Below are 18,239 nucleotides of genomic sequence, written 5' to 3'. Positions count from 1 at the left end.
TATGCCTTTTTCCACCTCTGAAGTCCAGGATGAACTCTCCAAGCTGAACACAAACAAATCTGCTGGCCTTGATGGTCTTGATCCCATGTTCTTAAAAGCAGCATCCCGCATTATTGCCGCTCCCGTCACAAGACTCTTTAACATGTCCCTACAGCTTTCTGAGTTCCCTATTGATTGGAAATCAGCCATAATTTTTCCCCTCTTCAAAGGGGGTTCTGAATCTGATCCAAATTGTTATCGCCCAATTTCCATTCTACCATGTCTAGCCAAAGTTCTGGAGAAGCTCGTCCTAAAACAGTTAAATGATTTTCTGGATAAAAATCATATATTATTTGACATGCAATCTGGTTTTCGGGTAGGACATGGGTGTATAACAGCTATCACAAAGGTCCTTGACGAGATAATTACAGCATTAGACAGCAAACAGGTCTGTATTGCCACCTTTATAGACCTCGCCAAGGCCTTTGACTCTGTAGACCATAGGATCCTTTTACATAAGCTTTCCAGTATTGGTCTGTCCTCTTCTAGCTGTGTTTGGTTTGCCAATTATCTTACCAACCGTGTCCAGCAATTGAAGGTGGAAAATATTATGTCAGACCCACTTAATATCTCTAAAGGAGTGCCTCAAGGCTCCATCCTGGGCCCAACCCTTTTTTCTATTTATGTTAATGACATAGCCAAAGCTGCTGGCACCTCTAGGATACATCTTTATGCAGATGATACCATTCTGTATTCAGTTGGTTCCTCTCCCAATTCTGCGGCTTCCAGTCTTAAACTCAGCTTCACCTCTATAGAGCAGTTTTTTGATAATCTCCACCTTCAAATTAACACCAGTAAGACTAAATGTATCCTTTTTAGCCGAAAACCAGTTACCGAGACTCCACTTATAATCACCTGCATGAACGGTATGGCTCTGGAGTATGTCAAAAAATATAAATATCTAGGTATATGGTTGGATTCATCTTTGTCATTCATCACACACATCATTAACCTTCAAACAAAAGTCTAAGCTAGACTAGCTTTTCTTTTCCGCAATAAAGCTCCCTTTACTCATGCTACCAAATGCACCCTCGTTAAGATGACAGTACTGCCAATTTTGGACTATGGTGATATTATCTATAGAATGGCACCAAATACAGCTCTAAAAAAACTTGACACACTTTATCATTCAGCCATCCGTTTTGTCACTAATGTACCCTTTCACACTCATCATTGTGACTTGTATAAACGGGTGGGCGGTCCTCCCTTCATACTCGGCGGCTCCATCACTGGTTTCTCTTCATATATAAAACAATCCTGGGCAAGACACCTCTCTATTTGTCATCTCTTCTTCATGCTGCTCATAACGTCTATCATACAAGATCAAGTAATTTGATTAAATTTAGTACCCCTCCTACTTCTACTATCTTTGGACATAATGCCTTCCGCTTTGCAGCAGTACACGACTGGAATATACTACAAAACACACTGAAACTTACATCTCTGATTTCAATTTCCACCTTTAAACAAAACCTCCAAAATTACATAGTTGACTCTTGTTCCTGTTGACAATTACGAACTATATTTACACACACTTATTTAAGCACCTTTTATTTTTTATTTTTATTTTTTACTGTTACCTTTTTTAATTCAATTGCTTGTTCTATGTGTTATGTGTTTGACTATGTACAGTTGTATAGTATGTCCTTATTGATTTTTGTAGCCTCTTGGCCAGGTCATGTTTGTAAATGAGAAGTGGTTCTCAAACAGTTTACCTGCATAAATAAAGGTTAAATAAATAAAAAAATTCATAATTAAACCCTAATTTATATTATAATTGTTTTGTGTGAAAGACAGCATGTATATACATTTTCACTTCTCAAAAGATGTAAGATGACACGACGACATGAACGTGATCATCTTGCTCAGCCTGAAATCAATCAATGAACCATTTTATTTGCACTTCATGGTAATTGTAGTTAACTAAAATTGAAACTAAAACCATAAAAATATATTTAATTTCAGCCAAGGCAACATTTCTAATTTTCATTTAGTTTAACCTGATGTGCTGAAATAACAAAAACTGAAATAAAATAAAAAAAACTTTTTTAAAAAGTAACAAAAATGGCAAAATACAACAAAATTACAAATAAATATCACTAAAATTAAAATTAAAACAGAAAATATAAAAACAAAAAATAATGCAATATAAACAGTATATAAATGCTAATAAAGTTTTGCTATACGTCTAAATGAACTGATTCACTCCATTAACGAGCTTCATGAGCAACTTCAACACACTAATGCAGCATTTTGTTGCTATAATATAATTATTAGAATTAATAACCACTCATTACTATCCAATACAAGCAGTGAGCTGCTGTTAATGCTCCTGAAGTCTGTATTAAAGTCAGCAGTGTGACTTATTTCTGACAGATTGAGGGTTTACCTCGGTGTTTTTGTAGAGGAAGACTTTATCCGCACACACCACCGTGTAGAGTTTAGAGCGCAGGCCGCGCAGCTCCAGATAACCCTTGATCTCGTAGCCCACGCAGGGGTTAAAGGTCATATCCAGACTGGTGCGCGCACGAGACGCCCCGACGCAGCTCTTCAACACCATCACCCACTCGCTCCGCTCCGCTGACACACACACACACACACACACTTCAGTCATTTCTCTGAGCAGACGACCTGCATGCTGCGTTCACACACACCATCATGTATAATATATAGTGACTGCACGACTGAATGGCTTTGTTTAACTGTGACTGTTACTGCAGGGATTCTCATTTTATAATACATATTTTTATTAAAAATAACAGATTAATAATAACAATAATAATACAATTAAATATTAATAATATTATGATTATTCATTGAAATAAGGAAAGATTAAATATTTTTTGTTTATTCTTCCCCAAAGACAGTTCTGTGTGTGTGTGTGTGTGTGTCTGTGTGTGTAACTGTGTATCTTGTGCATGTTGGTGTATTTGTGTTGCGAGGTCAGTTGTTCACATCAGCTTTAGTTTCACCACAAAACCTCACTGATCATCAGTGTGTCTCTCATTCGCAAACACACTTAATCATCTGCTTTAAACAACACACACACACACACAGTCTGTAAACTCACAGTCGCTCTCAGCTCGGAACAGGAAAGTGCGATTGTGCGTCACCACTTCAAACTTCTGCTCTCCCACGTTGACCACGCCGGTGATGGACATTGTAGGTATGATCCTCTTCGAGTAGACGTCCTGCACACACACACACACACACACACACACACGCACGCACGCACACACACACACACACACACACACACACACACACACACATGCATTTAATCGTCCCATCAGCAGCGGACGTTAAAGGACACGTGCGACGAGATGCATTCGTTCAGCACTGAAGAACAGCAGGTCTTTTCACATACCACAAAGAGATCGACTCTACAAACATGACTTTAACCAATCAGAATCACCTTCTCACTGTCGAAGTATCTCAGGTATTCAGCATCCAGTTTGACCCAGCGGCGCTGGTAGATCAGAGACCTGCGCACACACACACACACACACACACACACACAAATTGTTGAGTCAGGATTACATTAATTCAGCTCTAATTATTACTTATATTTTAACTATAAAGCAGCTCTACAATAGAACTAAAATAGTGCAGTTTTACTCAGTTTAGTTATTTTGTGACCTCACTGCAGAATCAATATATTTAACTGAAAAGTAATTGTCTTTAAGCTCCCAAATACCTGCAAGTGCAAAATGGTAGAAATGTTCAATCACTTAGATGATTTATGCAAGTATAAAAGTGTGTTATTTCTGCTGTGTCTAAAATATGATCTCTGTGTGTGTGCTTTTGTGTTTAAGTAAAAAGGTATAATTTTCAGGTACATTCAAAGTGAAAGTGACTGTGTTTAGTGGCATGCTAACATGCATTATTTTGAATCTTGTGATTGAACTATTAAAATGGTGTATTTGAATGTTTATTTACGTGTTTTTGTGCCTTATCAGTGTTTCTCAAATGGGTTTGTGCATTGATAAAAAGCTAATAATTTAATAATAACATGTAAAATAAATAAATAAATATATATATATTTATATGTGTGTAAATAATAATAAAAAACTAAAAATATATTTTTTTTAATTAGTAAAAAGGATCAAATATTTTTATTTATTTGCATGTCATGTGACTATTAACTGACATCAGAGAATTGTGCACATGCAAAAATTACTAAAAATATTTTTTTTTTATGGGCGGTTCTACAGCATCTGGGTCTGGGATTGAGTTTCATAAATATGATAAAAGTTCTGTATGTTAATCCAGCAGGCACTGTTCTCACAGGTGCTGTTCGCTCTAACCCATTCTTTATCTATTGTTTATCCGTATAAATTGAAGCATCTTGTTTTTTCGGGAGTTCTGCTTTGGCAGTGTAAATCTCGGTTTGGTCCCATTGTAACCCATGTCCTCTCCACATGGAGGGATGTTGAAAGACGTTCACAACTAGCTACAAAATGGCAAAGGCATTCAGCTATTTTCCACAATAATAACCTTTTGTCAGGCAGTACTCAATTTCATTGTCGGCAATGGACTCATAATAAAGTAAACACTCTGGGAGATATCTATGATGATAGTGGTTTAAAATCCTTCCAGAATCTTAAAACTCAATATAATCTGCCAGGCGCCTCCTTTGTTATGTATTTTTGCATTAGATCGGCGCTACGGGTGTATTGGGTGCCTTGAATCTCTCTGCCTGTTCACCCTTTACACAAACTAATCTCCCTCCTCTGCTTCAGTCATCTATCTCTTTCTTCTTGAGCATTCATACAAACCTTCATCTATCACTACTGTTTGGGCTAAGGATCTTAATGAGGATGTGCATGTTTTATTTTCCGATCAGGTATGGGGTATGTTTAAATTGTCTTCTAAAAACCCTAATCTGGAAGATTCTTTTAATAGTCACGACTGTCATGGCAGCATGGAATCATGCGGAAGTCCAAATCAAACTCAACATTTAGAAATAAAACAGACAGAATTGTCTATTATGGTGTAGGTGAACCAAAAACAATTGATAATCAATTGGTGATATGTGTCGGGTCCCCGCTATTTTAGCAGCAACATTGACAAATGTTTACAGAACAAGCGGGAACCCAGTGTGCCTGTAGCCTTCTCTATTTCTGTTTTATCATGTGATAGAAAGTCTAAAGCCTCCTCAAGCCGTACGGCTGACCCATCTAACCTGTGTCCTATAATGCATCTAAGATTGCTGTAGAGACAAAATGTAATTCCATCAAGTTAGCATTTTTAAACATTCGATCTCTAAAATATAAATCATTTCTGATCAACGATTTAATAACCACAAACAACCTGGATTTTATGTTTCTAAATGAAACATGGCTAGAAGACAGCTGCAGTGCAACAGTCCTCACTGAAACAGCCCCTCCTAACTTTAATTTTATAAGTGTCTGCAGAACTGTTAGGAGAGGCGGAGGTGTAGCTGTTTAAAGATGTTTATCAATGCAAGCAAGTGTCATTTGGTCAGTATTTGTCTTTTGAACATCTAAGTATTGTGCTGAAAGGAGCTCCACGCACTCAGTTTATCATTATTTACAGGCCTCCAAAATATTCTCCAGCCTTTGTTGATGAGTTCACTGAACTGTTATCAATGATTTCCTCATGTTTGACTGTTTTGCTATTGCAGGGGATTTTAATATTCACATAGATAATGCAGAAATCAAAACTACAAAAGAAATTATCACTGTTTTAAATACTTTTGACCTGAGTCAGCATGTGCACGGACCCACACACAATCGTGGACACTCTAGATTTACTCATCAGTAGAGGTCTAAACATTTCTGTCACCACTGAATCTAGATCTGTCTCTGTCAGAAAGAGATGCATTAATGAGAACACTAGTGCACCATTTATGAAGGCTATATCTCTAACACCAAGCATTTCTGCAGACCCTGTTGATCTTCTCCTTGATTCCTTTAACTCAAAAGTTGAGAATGTTATTGATGATATTGCCCCGATAAAGGTCAGCAAGAAGACTGGCAGACAAAAATCATCTTGGGGAAAATCAACAGCAGTTCAGAGTATGAAAAAACAATGCAGAAAAGCTGAGCGGACGTGGCGGAAGATGAAACTCGAAATTCACTATAGCATCTATAAAGACAGCCTTCATGCTTTCAATGAGGAACTAGCCAAACGGTACCATAAACAACACTCATACTATTTTTGCAACTGTTGAGAGACTGACAAACCCCCCAAGTCAGATTCCCAGTGAAATGCTCTCCGACAGCAAATGCAATGAGTTTGCTTCCTTCTTTTCTGAGAATATCAATAATATCAGAAAGGAGATTGGCACATCCTCAAGTTATGCAGAGGTCACACAGATTCAACCGCAATTTCAAAAAGAAGTGACTATGTGTGTTTTTGAAGCAATTGATAGTACAAAAGAAATAGTACAACATCTTAAATCGTCAACCTGCTATCTTGACTCACTTCCCACATCTTTTTTCAAAAGTATGTTTAACTGTTTAGAAGCAGATCTCTTAGAAGTGGTGAACGCCTCACTTCTTTCTGGGACTTTTCCAAACTCCATGAAAACTGCAGTTGTTAAGCCCCTTCTGAAAAAGCACAATCTTGATAACACCATGTTGAGCAACTATAGACCCATATCAAATCTTCCTTTCATAGGTAAGATTATTGAAAAGGTCGTTTTTAAATCAGCTGAACAACTACTTAAACTCAAATGGATACTCACATTTTCATTCTGGTTTCCGACAGCGTCACAGCACAGAGACAGCACTCATTAAGATAATAAATGACATTCGCTTTAATTCTGATTCTGGCAAAATATCAGTGCTGGTACTACTAGATCTTAGTGCTGCGTTTGACACTGTCGATCATAACATACTTCTAGAGAGACTGGAAAACTGGGTCGGGCTTTCTGGGATGGCACTCAAATGGTTCAGGTCATACTTAGAAGGGAGAGGTTATTATGTGAGTATAGGAGAGCATAAGTCTAAGTGGACGGCAATGACATGCGGAGTCCCACAAGGCTCAATTCTTGCACCGCTCTCGTTTAGCCTGTATATGCTCCCACTAAGTCAGATAATGAGGAAGAACCAAATTGCCTATCACAGCTATGCTGATGATACCCAGATTTACCTAGCCTTATCTCCAAATGACTACAGCCCCATTGACTCCCTCTGCCAATGCATTGATGAAATTAACAGTTGGATGTGCCAGAATTTCCTTCAGTTAAACAAGGAGAAAACTGAAGTCATTGCATTTGGAAACAAAGATGAAGTTCTCAAGGTGAATGCATACCTTGACTCTAGGGGTCAAACAACTAAAAATCAAGTCAGAAATCTTGGGGTGATTCTGGAGACAGACCTTAGTTTCAGTAGTCATGTCAAAGCAGTAACTAAATCAGCATACTATCATCTCAAAAACATTGCAAGAATTAGATGTTTTGTTTCCAGTCATGACTTGGAGAAACTTGTTCATGCCTTTATCACCAGCAGGGTGGATTACTGTAATGGTCTCCTCACCGGCCTTCCCAAGAAGACCATTAGACAACTGCAGCTCATCCAGAACACTGCTGCCAGGATTCTGACTAGAACCAGAACATCTGAGCATATCACACCAGTCCTCAGGTCCTTACACTGGCTTCCAGTTACATTTAGGATTGATCTTAAAGTACTTTTACACAGCAAAATCCCCAGAGTTAAATCAACTCTGCTCAGAGTACATATTGTCCCAATCTACAGAGTGTTAAAGTAACACTGAAGCAGAGTTAAAGTTAATGGGATAATTAAGCGATTCATTAAGTGATGAGTGAGCATTAGAAAAGAAAACCCATTGTTAACAATGTTGAAGATGAACAACTACTGCTCTGGCTTTTAGACATGAAAACTTATCTCATAATCCTCAACAGTGGTAACTCTACTTCAGTGTTACTTTAACACTCTGTAGATTGGGACAATATGTACTCTGAGCAGAGTTGATTTAACTCTGGGGATTTTGCTGTGTACTTGTTTATAAGTCACTCAATGGCCCAGGACCTAAATATATTGCTGATATGCTCACTGAATATAAACCGAACAGACCACTCAGATCATTAGGATCGAGTCAGTTAGAAATACCAAGGGTTCACACAAAACAAGGGGAGTCTGCTTTTAGCTATTATGCGGCCCGCAGTTGGAACCAGCTTCCAGAAGAGATCAGATGTGCTAAAACATTAGCCACATTTAAATCAAGACTCAAAACTCATCTGTTTAACTGTGCATTTGTTGAATGAGCACTGTGCTATATGTCCGAACTGACTGCAATGAATTTTATGTATAATCATTTTCTACTCTTAACTGTTTTAAATTAATTTGAAATCAATTTCTATCATTTTAAAATTCCTTGTTTTTATAATTATTTTTAATTCCTTGTTTTTAATCGTGACGTATTGTCAAGTATGGTGACCCATACTCGAAATTGGTGCTCTGCGTTTAACCCATCCAAGTGCACACACACAGCAGTGAGTAGTGAACAAATGCACACACGCACACACACACACCGTGAACACACACCCGGAGCAGTGGGCAGCATTTATGCTGCGGCGCCCGGGGAGCAGTTGGGGGTTCAGTGTCTCAGTCGCACCTCAGTCGTGGTATTGAGGGTGGAGAGAGCGCTGTACATTCACTCCCCCCACCTACAATCCCTGCCGGCCGGGGACTCGAACCCGCAACCTTTCGATTATGAGTCCGACTCTCTAACCATTAGGCCACGACTTCCCCCCCACTGCTTTTATTGCTGTGATGATTATTTTTCACTTCCTTTTATGTAAAGCACTTTGAATTACCACTGTGTATGAAATGTGCTATATAAATAAACTTTCCTTGCCTATTAGTCTCACATTAGTTACACTGTTGAAACTAAATCACACAAGCGAAACAAAACACTATACTGAGAAAAAGAAAATTTTCACTGAGGAACTGCTGGTAAATTTGACAATTAATTACAAATAAATAGTATGAATTTGTAAAAAATTGACACAGAAATACTAACATGTAGATGCAGCACATGCAGCTTTGCTTTAAGGCAGCGATCAAAAACTCTTAAAATTATGTCTTTTTTGTTTATGCTTGGGAATTCTGATTCAGTTTAGGGAATCAGTTCATTCAAATGAGTCATATAAAAGAACCAGTTCAAAAATGAAATCTTGAAATGTTCAAAAGTCAGTGTGAAATCAAAACACACGCACCCCTGAGGAGGATTCTTGTCTAGCCAGCCCATTTTAATCACGGGGACGCTGGTGGAGGCGGGGTCTTCCCGAGGGGGCGGAGCACTGACGTGGCCTGTGACTGGCAGGTAGATGCTGTTCTGAGAGCCTGAGATCGAACCAAAATCTTCCATCCATGAACCCCGTCTGAGAGAGGGAGAAGAGATCAGCACAAGAGGGAAGTGTTACATTATCACATTGCAACACGACATGAATTTCTCATATTGCCAAATCAGCATCAATGAACTAAAATTAACGCTACAATAATAACTCGGGAATGTACACATTTGCAAAATCGCTAACAGCAGGAAAATAAAAGCGACTCACTTGACGGAAACAGACTCGTAACAGTTGGTGTCATCGTCCAGAAGCTCGTCGTCGCTGCACAAGCTGCTGTAACGGGGTTTCGTCGCCTTGGGAACCATCAAGGACATCTATTGGAGGAAGCAGCTGTCAATCATACAGCGTCTGTCACTATTGGACAATTCTGGGAATAAAACAGCGCGTGAAACACACCTTGCTGGCCATGTCTATGAGTTTAGCGTCTCTGCTGGGCTCGCGCTCATCATATTCATCTGAACTTTCATCTGAATCCAACTCTACACAGAAGAGAACAGAATGAGGGAAACGGGAAGATTTATAGAGATACAGTCACATTTCAATGTATCCCACAATGCAACGCACCCGAAGCGACCTTCCAAATGCTGTGTGATTGACGAACTGGAAAAAAAATAATCTGATTTTTAACATCTTACTGACTCAAAAATAAGACATTTGTGACCCAGGACCACAAAAAATACATAATTTAACACTAAATTGTGGTAAAGTGCAAAATTGCATGTTAAACCAAATGTAGCTTTATTTTCTTAAAAACACAGAGGCACAGCTGGCCAATCAGATTGGAGCAATTCTGACAAGAAGGTTTCTTCAAAGCTGTTTCTTCTATTGTATGTTTTAGCACTATGAATTTAGAGTTGAATAAATAATGATAAAAAAGCATTATAATAAATAATAATGAAACCGCAGCTGATGGTAAGTCCCAGAAGGCACTGAGAAACAGGTTGGTCAAAAAAAGCCTGTATTGTCCACTTTCAAAGCATCATGAGTTATCGTTTTACTGCAGAAGCCGACAAGCGCCCTTTTTGTTTTTAAACAGAAGCCGTTAAGTCCATTTTAGCGAATCAGCGTGCTGTATTCAGGTCAGGTGACAAGGCTACTTCACTTTGAAAAGACGTGCTAGCTGAGAGGAGTTTCGTCAAAGCTGACTAAAAGTGGATGGATGGATCATTTCGACGAACTTGATGAACCTGTGATATCTTCTTCAGGGCATAAACCGTGTATTGTGTGTAATCAAATCCATAAATCTATGATCACAACAACAACCTTTGTCAGGCATCTATATTGTCATCAGAGGAGATTACGAAGTTTAAACAAATGTTTTTTTTTAACTCTAAAACATGAAATGTGGAGTTATCTGCTTTTGCTATAAAATAAACTTTTAATATGTAAAAAAAAAAAAAATACTTTCAATTAACTTTAATTTTGTAAATTGCCTGTATTTGTTTAGTTATTATTACTTAATCAAAACAACCCAACTGCAGTTTGATTGATATTACTTGGAATGCACAATAAAAAAAACTTGATTTCTGAAAAAATAAATAAATAAAAGTTATTGGTTTTTGCAAATTAACTCTTCATATTTTTATTTTCTCAGGGGTTTTTTCATTGATTTTCTCTAAGTGACAACATACAGAATCCCTAAAATAAAAAATTATAAATAAATAAAAAATACAGACTTTTACATGTACAACAGAAACTTTTTTGTGCCATCGAGAAACTATTCATATGTGCGTGGTAATGTTTTGCATGCTTACGTATTACAATTTCTAGTGTTATTTAACCTGTTTCCTTTGTGCATCACTGACATCTTACTATGAATAATAGCATGGATGCACATGAATAAACAGAGATCTACCTGCTCAGAATTGAGCTTTTCTTACGTTATACCTCTAATATCAAGGCCTAATGTGCAATTTAACACATCCTCTGTGGAGAAACCATGACAGGAAATGGGCTGATGGCACAACAGGTGGCTCAGTGTGCATTGTTCTATATGTTAAATTTAGTGGTTTCTTGCGCGCACATAAAAGTCTGTATATTTTTTATTTTTGCAAAAGTCCTTGAGTTATGTAATATGGTGCTAAGAATAAAGTGTGAAGAATCCCAAAATCCTTATAACCTGCATTTTGCATAATGAAAAAGTGCACATTGAATTCATGCCGTCATATTTGGCGATCACTAAAGAATCACTAAACAGCTGCCATGAAACCTCACTTCTTGTACAACAAATTTATTTTCATTAAATTATTTATTTTCTATTATTTAAAAAAAAAAAAAAAATTGGAGCAAAAGTCTGGAAACACAAATATTTTTCCATACTCTGCTTTCCAAACCCTGTGGGAACCCTGAGCTTTGCTGTCAGGTCAGTGTTGCCTTCAACAGGTAACCAGGTGAGACACAGGGGCCAAACCAATCTAAAGCAACCAGACAGAAATGTGTTGCCCATTCTCAATGGGAAAGTGCCCAAAGCAATACTGCTCAGAAGAGTTGCCCCATGTATCATCTGCCTTACTACAGAACTACTACAGATCATTAAAAGCTGGTCTGACGAGATCTGCGCTCCAGCTGAGGCGGTTCACACAGAGAAACTCTATATAAATAAGAGAAAAATGATAAAATCCTGAGGAATGCAATTCTGGTTCCGATTCCACTTAATCATTCCAGTTCCTCAATGACTCCACCCAGACTTTAGAGGAAGAAACGAAGGACGTGGTTTAGAAAACAATGACAAGGCCATTTCTAGGGTGCTGTGGGTGGTTGCAGGCAGTTGCTAAGGTGTTGTGGGTGGTTGCCAGGCTGTTTCGAGGCAGTATCAGTACACTGACCCAACCAAACAGGACCCATCTTTGACACTGCGCCTCTTAAACTCATATGAGGTGTTAAAGACAGACTGAGAGCGACCGCAGCGGTTAACAAACCCCTAACAGCATTAATGCATGAGAACGGTACAGTAGTGGATGAAGTAAAAGTAAAGATATCTCACCAGAAAATGACTTTGCCAGAAGCTGAGGTCACCGTTTAGAATATTACTTGAGTAAAAGTTTTAAAGTATATGATATTTGAAAAGTTTTGCAGTTTTGAACGTACTTTAAAGATACTTAACATTTACATCATGTTGACAACTTCATGTGTGCTGCACTTGGAATAGAATTTTCTTTAACTAGAGGGTTAATAAAGAAAAAGTTTCTTGTTGTAGTTAAATTTTCAAGTTGACTAGTTAAAATTTATTTTTTTTTAAATCGAGAATTGGTCAAACGTTCTGAAAAAAAGAAGAAGAAAAAAATAGAGATTTAAATTTTTTACCATATTGCCCAGCCCTACACATCATGATTTTGTGTCCTGTATTATGGTGGTGGTTTAATGTTAGTTCAGTAATGCTAGATTAACAGTTGATAAGGTTAAAGTCACACAGTGTTGGGGAAAGTTACATTTAAAAGTAATGCATTACAATATTGCGTTACTCCATAAAAAAAAAAAGTTACTGATTGTGTTACTTAGTTACTTTTTATGGAAAGTAAGGCATTATGTTACTTTTGCGTTACTTTTTGTCACCTGGGCTGGGCTTGCTTATTTATTTTTAATAACAGAAAAACCTAAAGTTATATTTTTGGCGACTGCAAAGGCCCTTTCACAAAAAGAGTGAAATGAATAACCCTCAGGCTGAACAAAATGCCTCTGCCTCTGTACTTACTCCCAATTTCTCTCAACACAGGGAAAGATGTCAGTAAATCAATAGGAAAACACTTCTTGTGTTACTAATTTGAAAAAGTAACTCATTTAAATGTAAATCTGCTCGTTAGCCAGGTTTCAAAGTCCAAAGCGCAAGGAAAATCTGTGCCGAGTAAGACAATAATAATGATAATAATAATTACAACAGCTTTATTAATACATTTATTATAACACTCACACAATGTTTGAAATTAATCCTCTTCTGCTCAGCAAGGCTCCATTTATTTGTACAGTAAGAATACATAACTGATTCAAGAAAGGGGTCTCAAAAATGGCCCCAAAAATAATATTTTACTAACTTATTAATTTTGAGTTAAATTGTTTGTTTTTTTGCTATAGTGTCTGCTAGAATGTTCAGTGTTAAGTAAATATTTTTAAATTGTTGTTTTGTTACAGATTTTGTCTTTAAAAAGCTAGACAAAACAGTAAAAAGCACATTTAATTTATGCAATGGTGAAAAAAAATTGCAAAATATATGGGGAAAAAATGCGAAAAACCGTGTTCGGTATTCAGCCTTTAGCCCAGAGTTTCATTCTGTGTCATTCTGCCAAGAATTTTCATTTCGGTGCGTATTTTACTTTCACTTTCAAATTAGCGGCAATTCGGCATCAATAGCTTGAATTCAATCTACGCATCAACAAAATACAACGTAGAACAAAGAACCGTTAATAACAAAACAAATAAAAATACACCATGCTTTATGCCTAATATAAAATAACAAATAACTTAAAGTTTAGATATACAAAACTGAAGATCAGTAAACACTGTGGAACCAAATAAATAAGAAACGAATGTTTAAAAAAACTTCCAATATCAAGGCCATTGCACACATAGTCCGAAATTTTCACACGTCATAAAATTTTAATTCGTCCGTCATAAAAAAATTAAATTAAATAAATCAGACCAGGTTCGAATTTCTGCGTTTTCACATTCATAGCAAGCATTTTGATAGGAAAGGCTGACGAATACAAAAAGGACTGTGCAAGGACCTTCACCTTAGATAAATGGCAGAAGGCTTTTCAAAATCAAAATATTTTTAAAACAGGCTCTTTTGCATGTCGTTTTGAAACTCCTGTCTGTCTCACCTCACTCTTGTCAGCTTCTCCTCGCGTGATAAATGAAATCCACTCACTGTTTTTGTTCGGCGGTGGTGGGATGTCTCTCCTTTGGCTCTCGTTTGGTGGTCTGATGATCCGAGGCGGGACTTCTGGGAATCGATCCGTGTCTGACGGATCATCTGCAGGAGCGCTGGAGGAGCAGACAGAGGAAGATTTATCATTACTCAGATCACAGGACAATCTGTTGATCAGCCGACTGAACTTCTTCATGGTGAGGGTTTGACGCTAGTGGCAGACAGATACCAGCTCTATTCTGACGCTGACAGAGAGAGAGATCAGGGTTCGTGTCGCTGCATGTCTCTGAGATCAGAAGCACCTGACGCAACAGGTTCAATGAAAGCAGATAGAGATGGACCAACACACCTGTACTGATCTTCACACGAGTCACTCCTCAGAGACACACAGAAGTCACATAAAAATCATAATGGACTTGACCTTATGTTTCTGCTCGATTTTTTTATTCATTTAATAACTTTGTTAAAATGTCCTGTATATTACATCATACTACACATCCATGTTTACATAATAACAATAGGATCAACAACAACAACGTGTAAGCTGCTCCAGGAAGTACTTATTAAATACAAGTTGTGCAATGTTTAATTAGGGTATTAAACATTATGATTTTATTCACATCACCGGTCAAAATTTGGAAATAAGATAAGATATATGACGTTTCGCCTAATATTTTTGAAAGAAGTCTTTTTTGCTCATCAAAGCTGCATTGATCAAAAATCCAGTAAAAATTGTGAAATATTATTCTAATGTAAAACAGCTGTTTTCTATGTGAATATGTGTTAAACTGTAATTTATTTCTGTGATCTGCAGCTGTATTTTCAGCATCATTACTGCAGTCTTCAGTGTCACATGATCTTCAGAAATCATAATAATATACTGATTTACTGCTCAACAAACATCTCTGATTATTATCAATGTTGAACACAGTTGTGCTGCACAATATTTTTGTGGAAACTGTGATATATTTTGTTTTTCAGGATTCACAGATGACCAGAAAGTTCAAAAGAACAGCATTTATTTGAAATAGAAATCTTTTGTAACATTATAAATGACTTTACTGGCACTTCTGATCGATTTAATGTGTCCTTGATGAATAAAAGTGTTTTTTTGCTTTTTTTTTATCTTACTGCCCTCAAACTTTTGAATGGTAATGTATCACAACTTCAACAAAAATATGTTGTTGTAATGTAATAATGCTGAGAATTCAGCTTTGATCACAGCAATCAATTACATTTTAACAAATAGGTAAACGCACCTATTAAGCTCACCAAAATCTACATTGAGATATTTTTAGTGCACAAGATATTGGTTTCAGTAGAAAAAGTTATGTTAAAATATTAATCTCTCACACAAAAATATTTACTTTTATTTTAAATGACAAAAGCGTTTCAATTAAGATATACGTCGTTAAATTCAAAAAGTCCGGCTGTGCTTAATGAGTGCATTTCTGTGTTCTTTAAGCACATCTCTGTTCCCATTAAGCTCACATCATGTTTTATTAAAAATTCTTGTTTATTTTAAGGAAAATTTGTAAAGAATAATTATAAAAAAAAATTTTTTGAAGGTACAAAGTCAATCACAAAAAAAAAGCAGAACACTAAAATCAAGTGTTAGAGATTGCACTTGTGGTCGGAGGCACAATAAGACCACGGCGACAGGAAATCCCAGTGGAGGTCAATTTATTGTACAGATAACAGAAAACAAAACAAAAACAGTATTTACAAGTCTCTTTCTTGGACCTTAGCCACAACCACAGTTGCGTAGTTTGAGTAACAAACTTCCAAGCACAAGCTTCTATTGCTTACTCCCTCCACACAAACCAGCCTGCCCTTGACCACGACGACTGGCGACCCACATGTACAACTCCAGCAGCCATGCTATAGTCTAGGCCACACCCGGGATGTACCAATCTACAGGTACCTTTACTTCCTTACATATGCACATAAAACAGCATCTATTCAAGTATACATTTCACAAATCACAATATAAAAACACAACCTATGGATGAACAAATGTAAACCTTGTTTTAGGTACATTGGACTCCCCCCTCCCAGTGACGTCATACCCGAAATGGTTTCTCCCATTCAGATGGCACGTCATTCAGATTTACCTAACCTTAAATAAAATACTTTAAATCAAACGTGGGTATTGTAGTTATTTATAATGAAAATGAATGAACAATGTAGCGGCTAATGTTACCCAACACATGGTGCATATATCCACTACACCTAATGAACAAAATACACATCGTACCCTCACATATCTTAAACACATAATACACAATACATGTCTTGGTCATGTATTAAGTTCATACATATTTTAATATGAACAACTATTATTAACAATATCTATGAAATTATCCTTTTTCTTATTGATGTCACACTGAAGCTGTGATTTTCATAGTAGCTCACCTTACAATAATGTGAAATCTTTAAAGATTACAGCACTGTAAAATGACAGACCAGCAATAAACTGTCCGTTTATAATATTATGGATGTAAAAGTACAAGCCAGTAATGCCTGTGCAGTATTATATTAGCGTAGCACACAATCTTATCCAGCTAGTCAGCTAACTGTGTTCTGTAGCATCTGTTGCTGAAACTATCTTTTGGATCTAATGTAATTATTTCCCACATCCAAGCTCCAGGTTATAATATGCAAAAGTCTGAACATTAATCTCTTAATTTTACAATAAGTGGTGAAACTTGCCCAAAATAAAGGCTTAAACATCTAAAAAACACACATTTAAGGAGCTCCTCTTTTGGTGAAAGTTTTCAGACAGCTTTCTAAATGTCCATCAGTCAGAGAGAACACATGAAGACTCATATCTCAGCGTGAGATGATCTGACTGACTTCACATTACAGGAGGTATATAGTAACAAACATACCAATTGGTTAAGACATCAATTATTTTTTATTTTTATAATCGGAGCTCAAAAATGGAAGTGTGCTTAATAGGTACGTTTGTCCTATTCACACAGAAAACAGCTATTTTAAATTATAATATTTGCAATATAATAATATTTTAAATGCAGCCTTGGTGAGCAGAAGAGACTGATAAACAAATGGTTCATTTGGTTCTGAATTATAAACACAACAGACAGAAAGTCTTCGTACAGCAGTAAAAGAAATTCTGGACACTATAAACCATGTGTAAATGTGAATAAAAGGTGAACGTGGCCACGTTTCGACAGCTGCCTGACCTTCACCCTACATTTACATAGAATACAGGAATTCACAGGTTTATTTCAGAATCTGAGCAACACTTATCAGACCGGAAACACATGTGTGTTAAAGATCAGGCCCATGTGAACGGTCAAACAATGCTGCTTCCTGTGTCCAGCGGAACAACTGCCATCAGTTTTACAAAACATCTACTAAATACTGAATTATGAATGAAGACTTCACTAGTGCTTCAGCCCTGTAACATCAACCGCATTTCAGAAAATATCAGAAATACTGCTGCACTCGCCAAAGAAAAGATATCAGAAGAATCCAGAGACGCGTTCAGTTCGGTGTGTTAAAGAATAACCAGCAGCGCAACTCATTCAAACTGATTCATTCTTCTCTTCTGCTTTCACATCCTCAACTTAACCAACATTTCATTCATCATCAAACATTTTTTTTTGTAATTATGTCACCATATTTGCATCCTAGACTTTCTGGATCAACTTAAAATAGGTTTACATTTAAACATTTCACAGATGCTTTTATCCAAGCGAATCTTTTTAAGGAGGCAATAAACACATGACGTGCTAATAAAACAAGGATTCATATAAAAATAAAGAGTATATAATCCGTGCAATGCATGTAGCATGCAGCAGCTTCCATATGAAAATCCATTTATAGAGCACAGACCGGCTGAGATGACTGCAGTTTCACTGCTTCATGTGTCATTGTGAAAACAGAAGCCGCTACTTTCTGACAGCATTGTGAAAACGCCTACAGAGCCTGTGACGACGCACAAACACAAAAACACAATGCTACTGG

General features: G+C 37.0%; 2 protein-coding genes across 5 annotated transcripts in view; both read right to left on the bottom strand.

The window, feature by feature from the left end:
* Positions 1-18,239, bottom strand: part of LOC306854576 (transmembrane O-methyltransferase homolog) — a gene marked incomplete at its 5' end in the record, with an annotated part of 605,488 nt that overhangs the window by 393,085 nt on the left and 194,164 nt on the right. The gene's annotated exons all lie outside the window — the stretch shown is intronic.
* Positions 1-18,239, bottom strand: part of LOC306854568 (arf-GAP with Rho-GAP domain, ANK repeat and PH domain-containing protein 1-like) — a 71,164-nt gene that overhangs the window by 33,202 nt on the left and 19,723 nt on the right. For all 4 annotated transcript variants that reach the window (XR_013782853.1, XR_013782854.1, XM_079392700.1 and 1 more), the window contains exons 3-9: positions 14,247-14,362; positions 9,782-9,864; positions 9,593-9,699; positions 9,248-9,412; positions 3,455-3,524; positions 3,110-3,230; positions 2,429-2,619 (exon numbers count right to left, since the gene is read on the bottom strand). Coding sequence is in view for 2 of the 4 variants with exons in the window: in XM_079392700.1 (XP_079248826.1) it covers positions 2,429-2,619; positions 3,110-3,230; positions 3,455-3,524; positions 9,248-9,412; positions 9,593-9,699; positions 9,782-9,864; positions 14,247-14,362 (853 nt within the window). In the remaining 2 variants the exon portion in view is untranslated. The remainder of the gene's footprint in view (positions 1-2,428; positions 2,620-3,109; positions 3,231-3,454; positions 3,525-9,247; positions 9,413-9,592; positions 9,700-9,781; positions 9,865-14,246; positions 14,363-18,239) is intronic.

This window comes from Barbus barbus (assembly GCF_936440315.1).
Source record: "Barbus barbus genome assembly, chromosome: 34".
NCBI lineage: Eukaryota > Metazoa > Chordata > Actinopteri > Cypriniformes > Cyprinidae > Barbus > Barbus barbus.
Note: the sequence above shows the minus strand (reverse complement) of the source record. Positions and strands in the feature narration are given on the sequence as shown.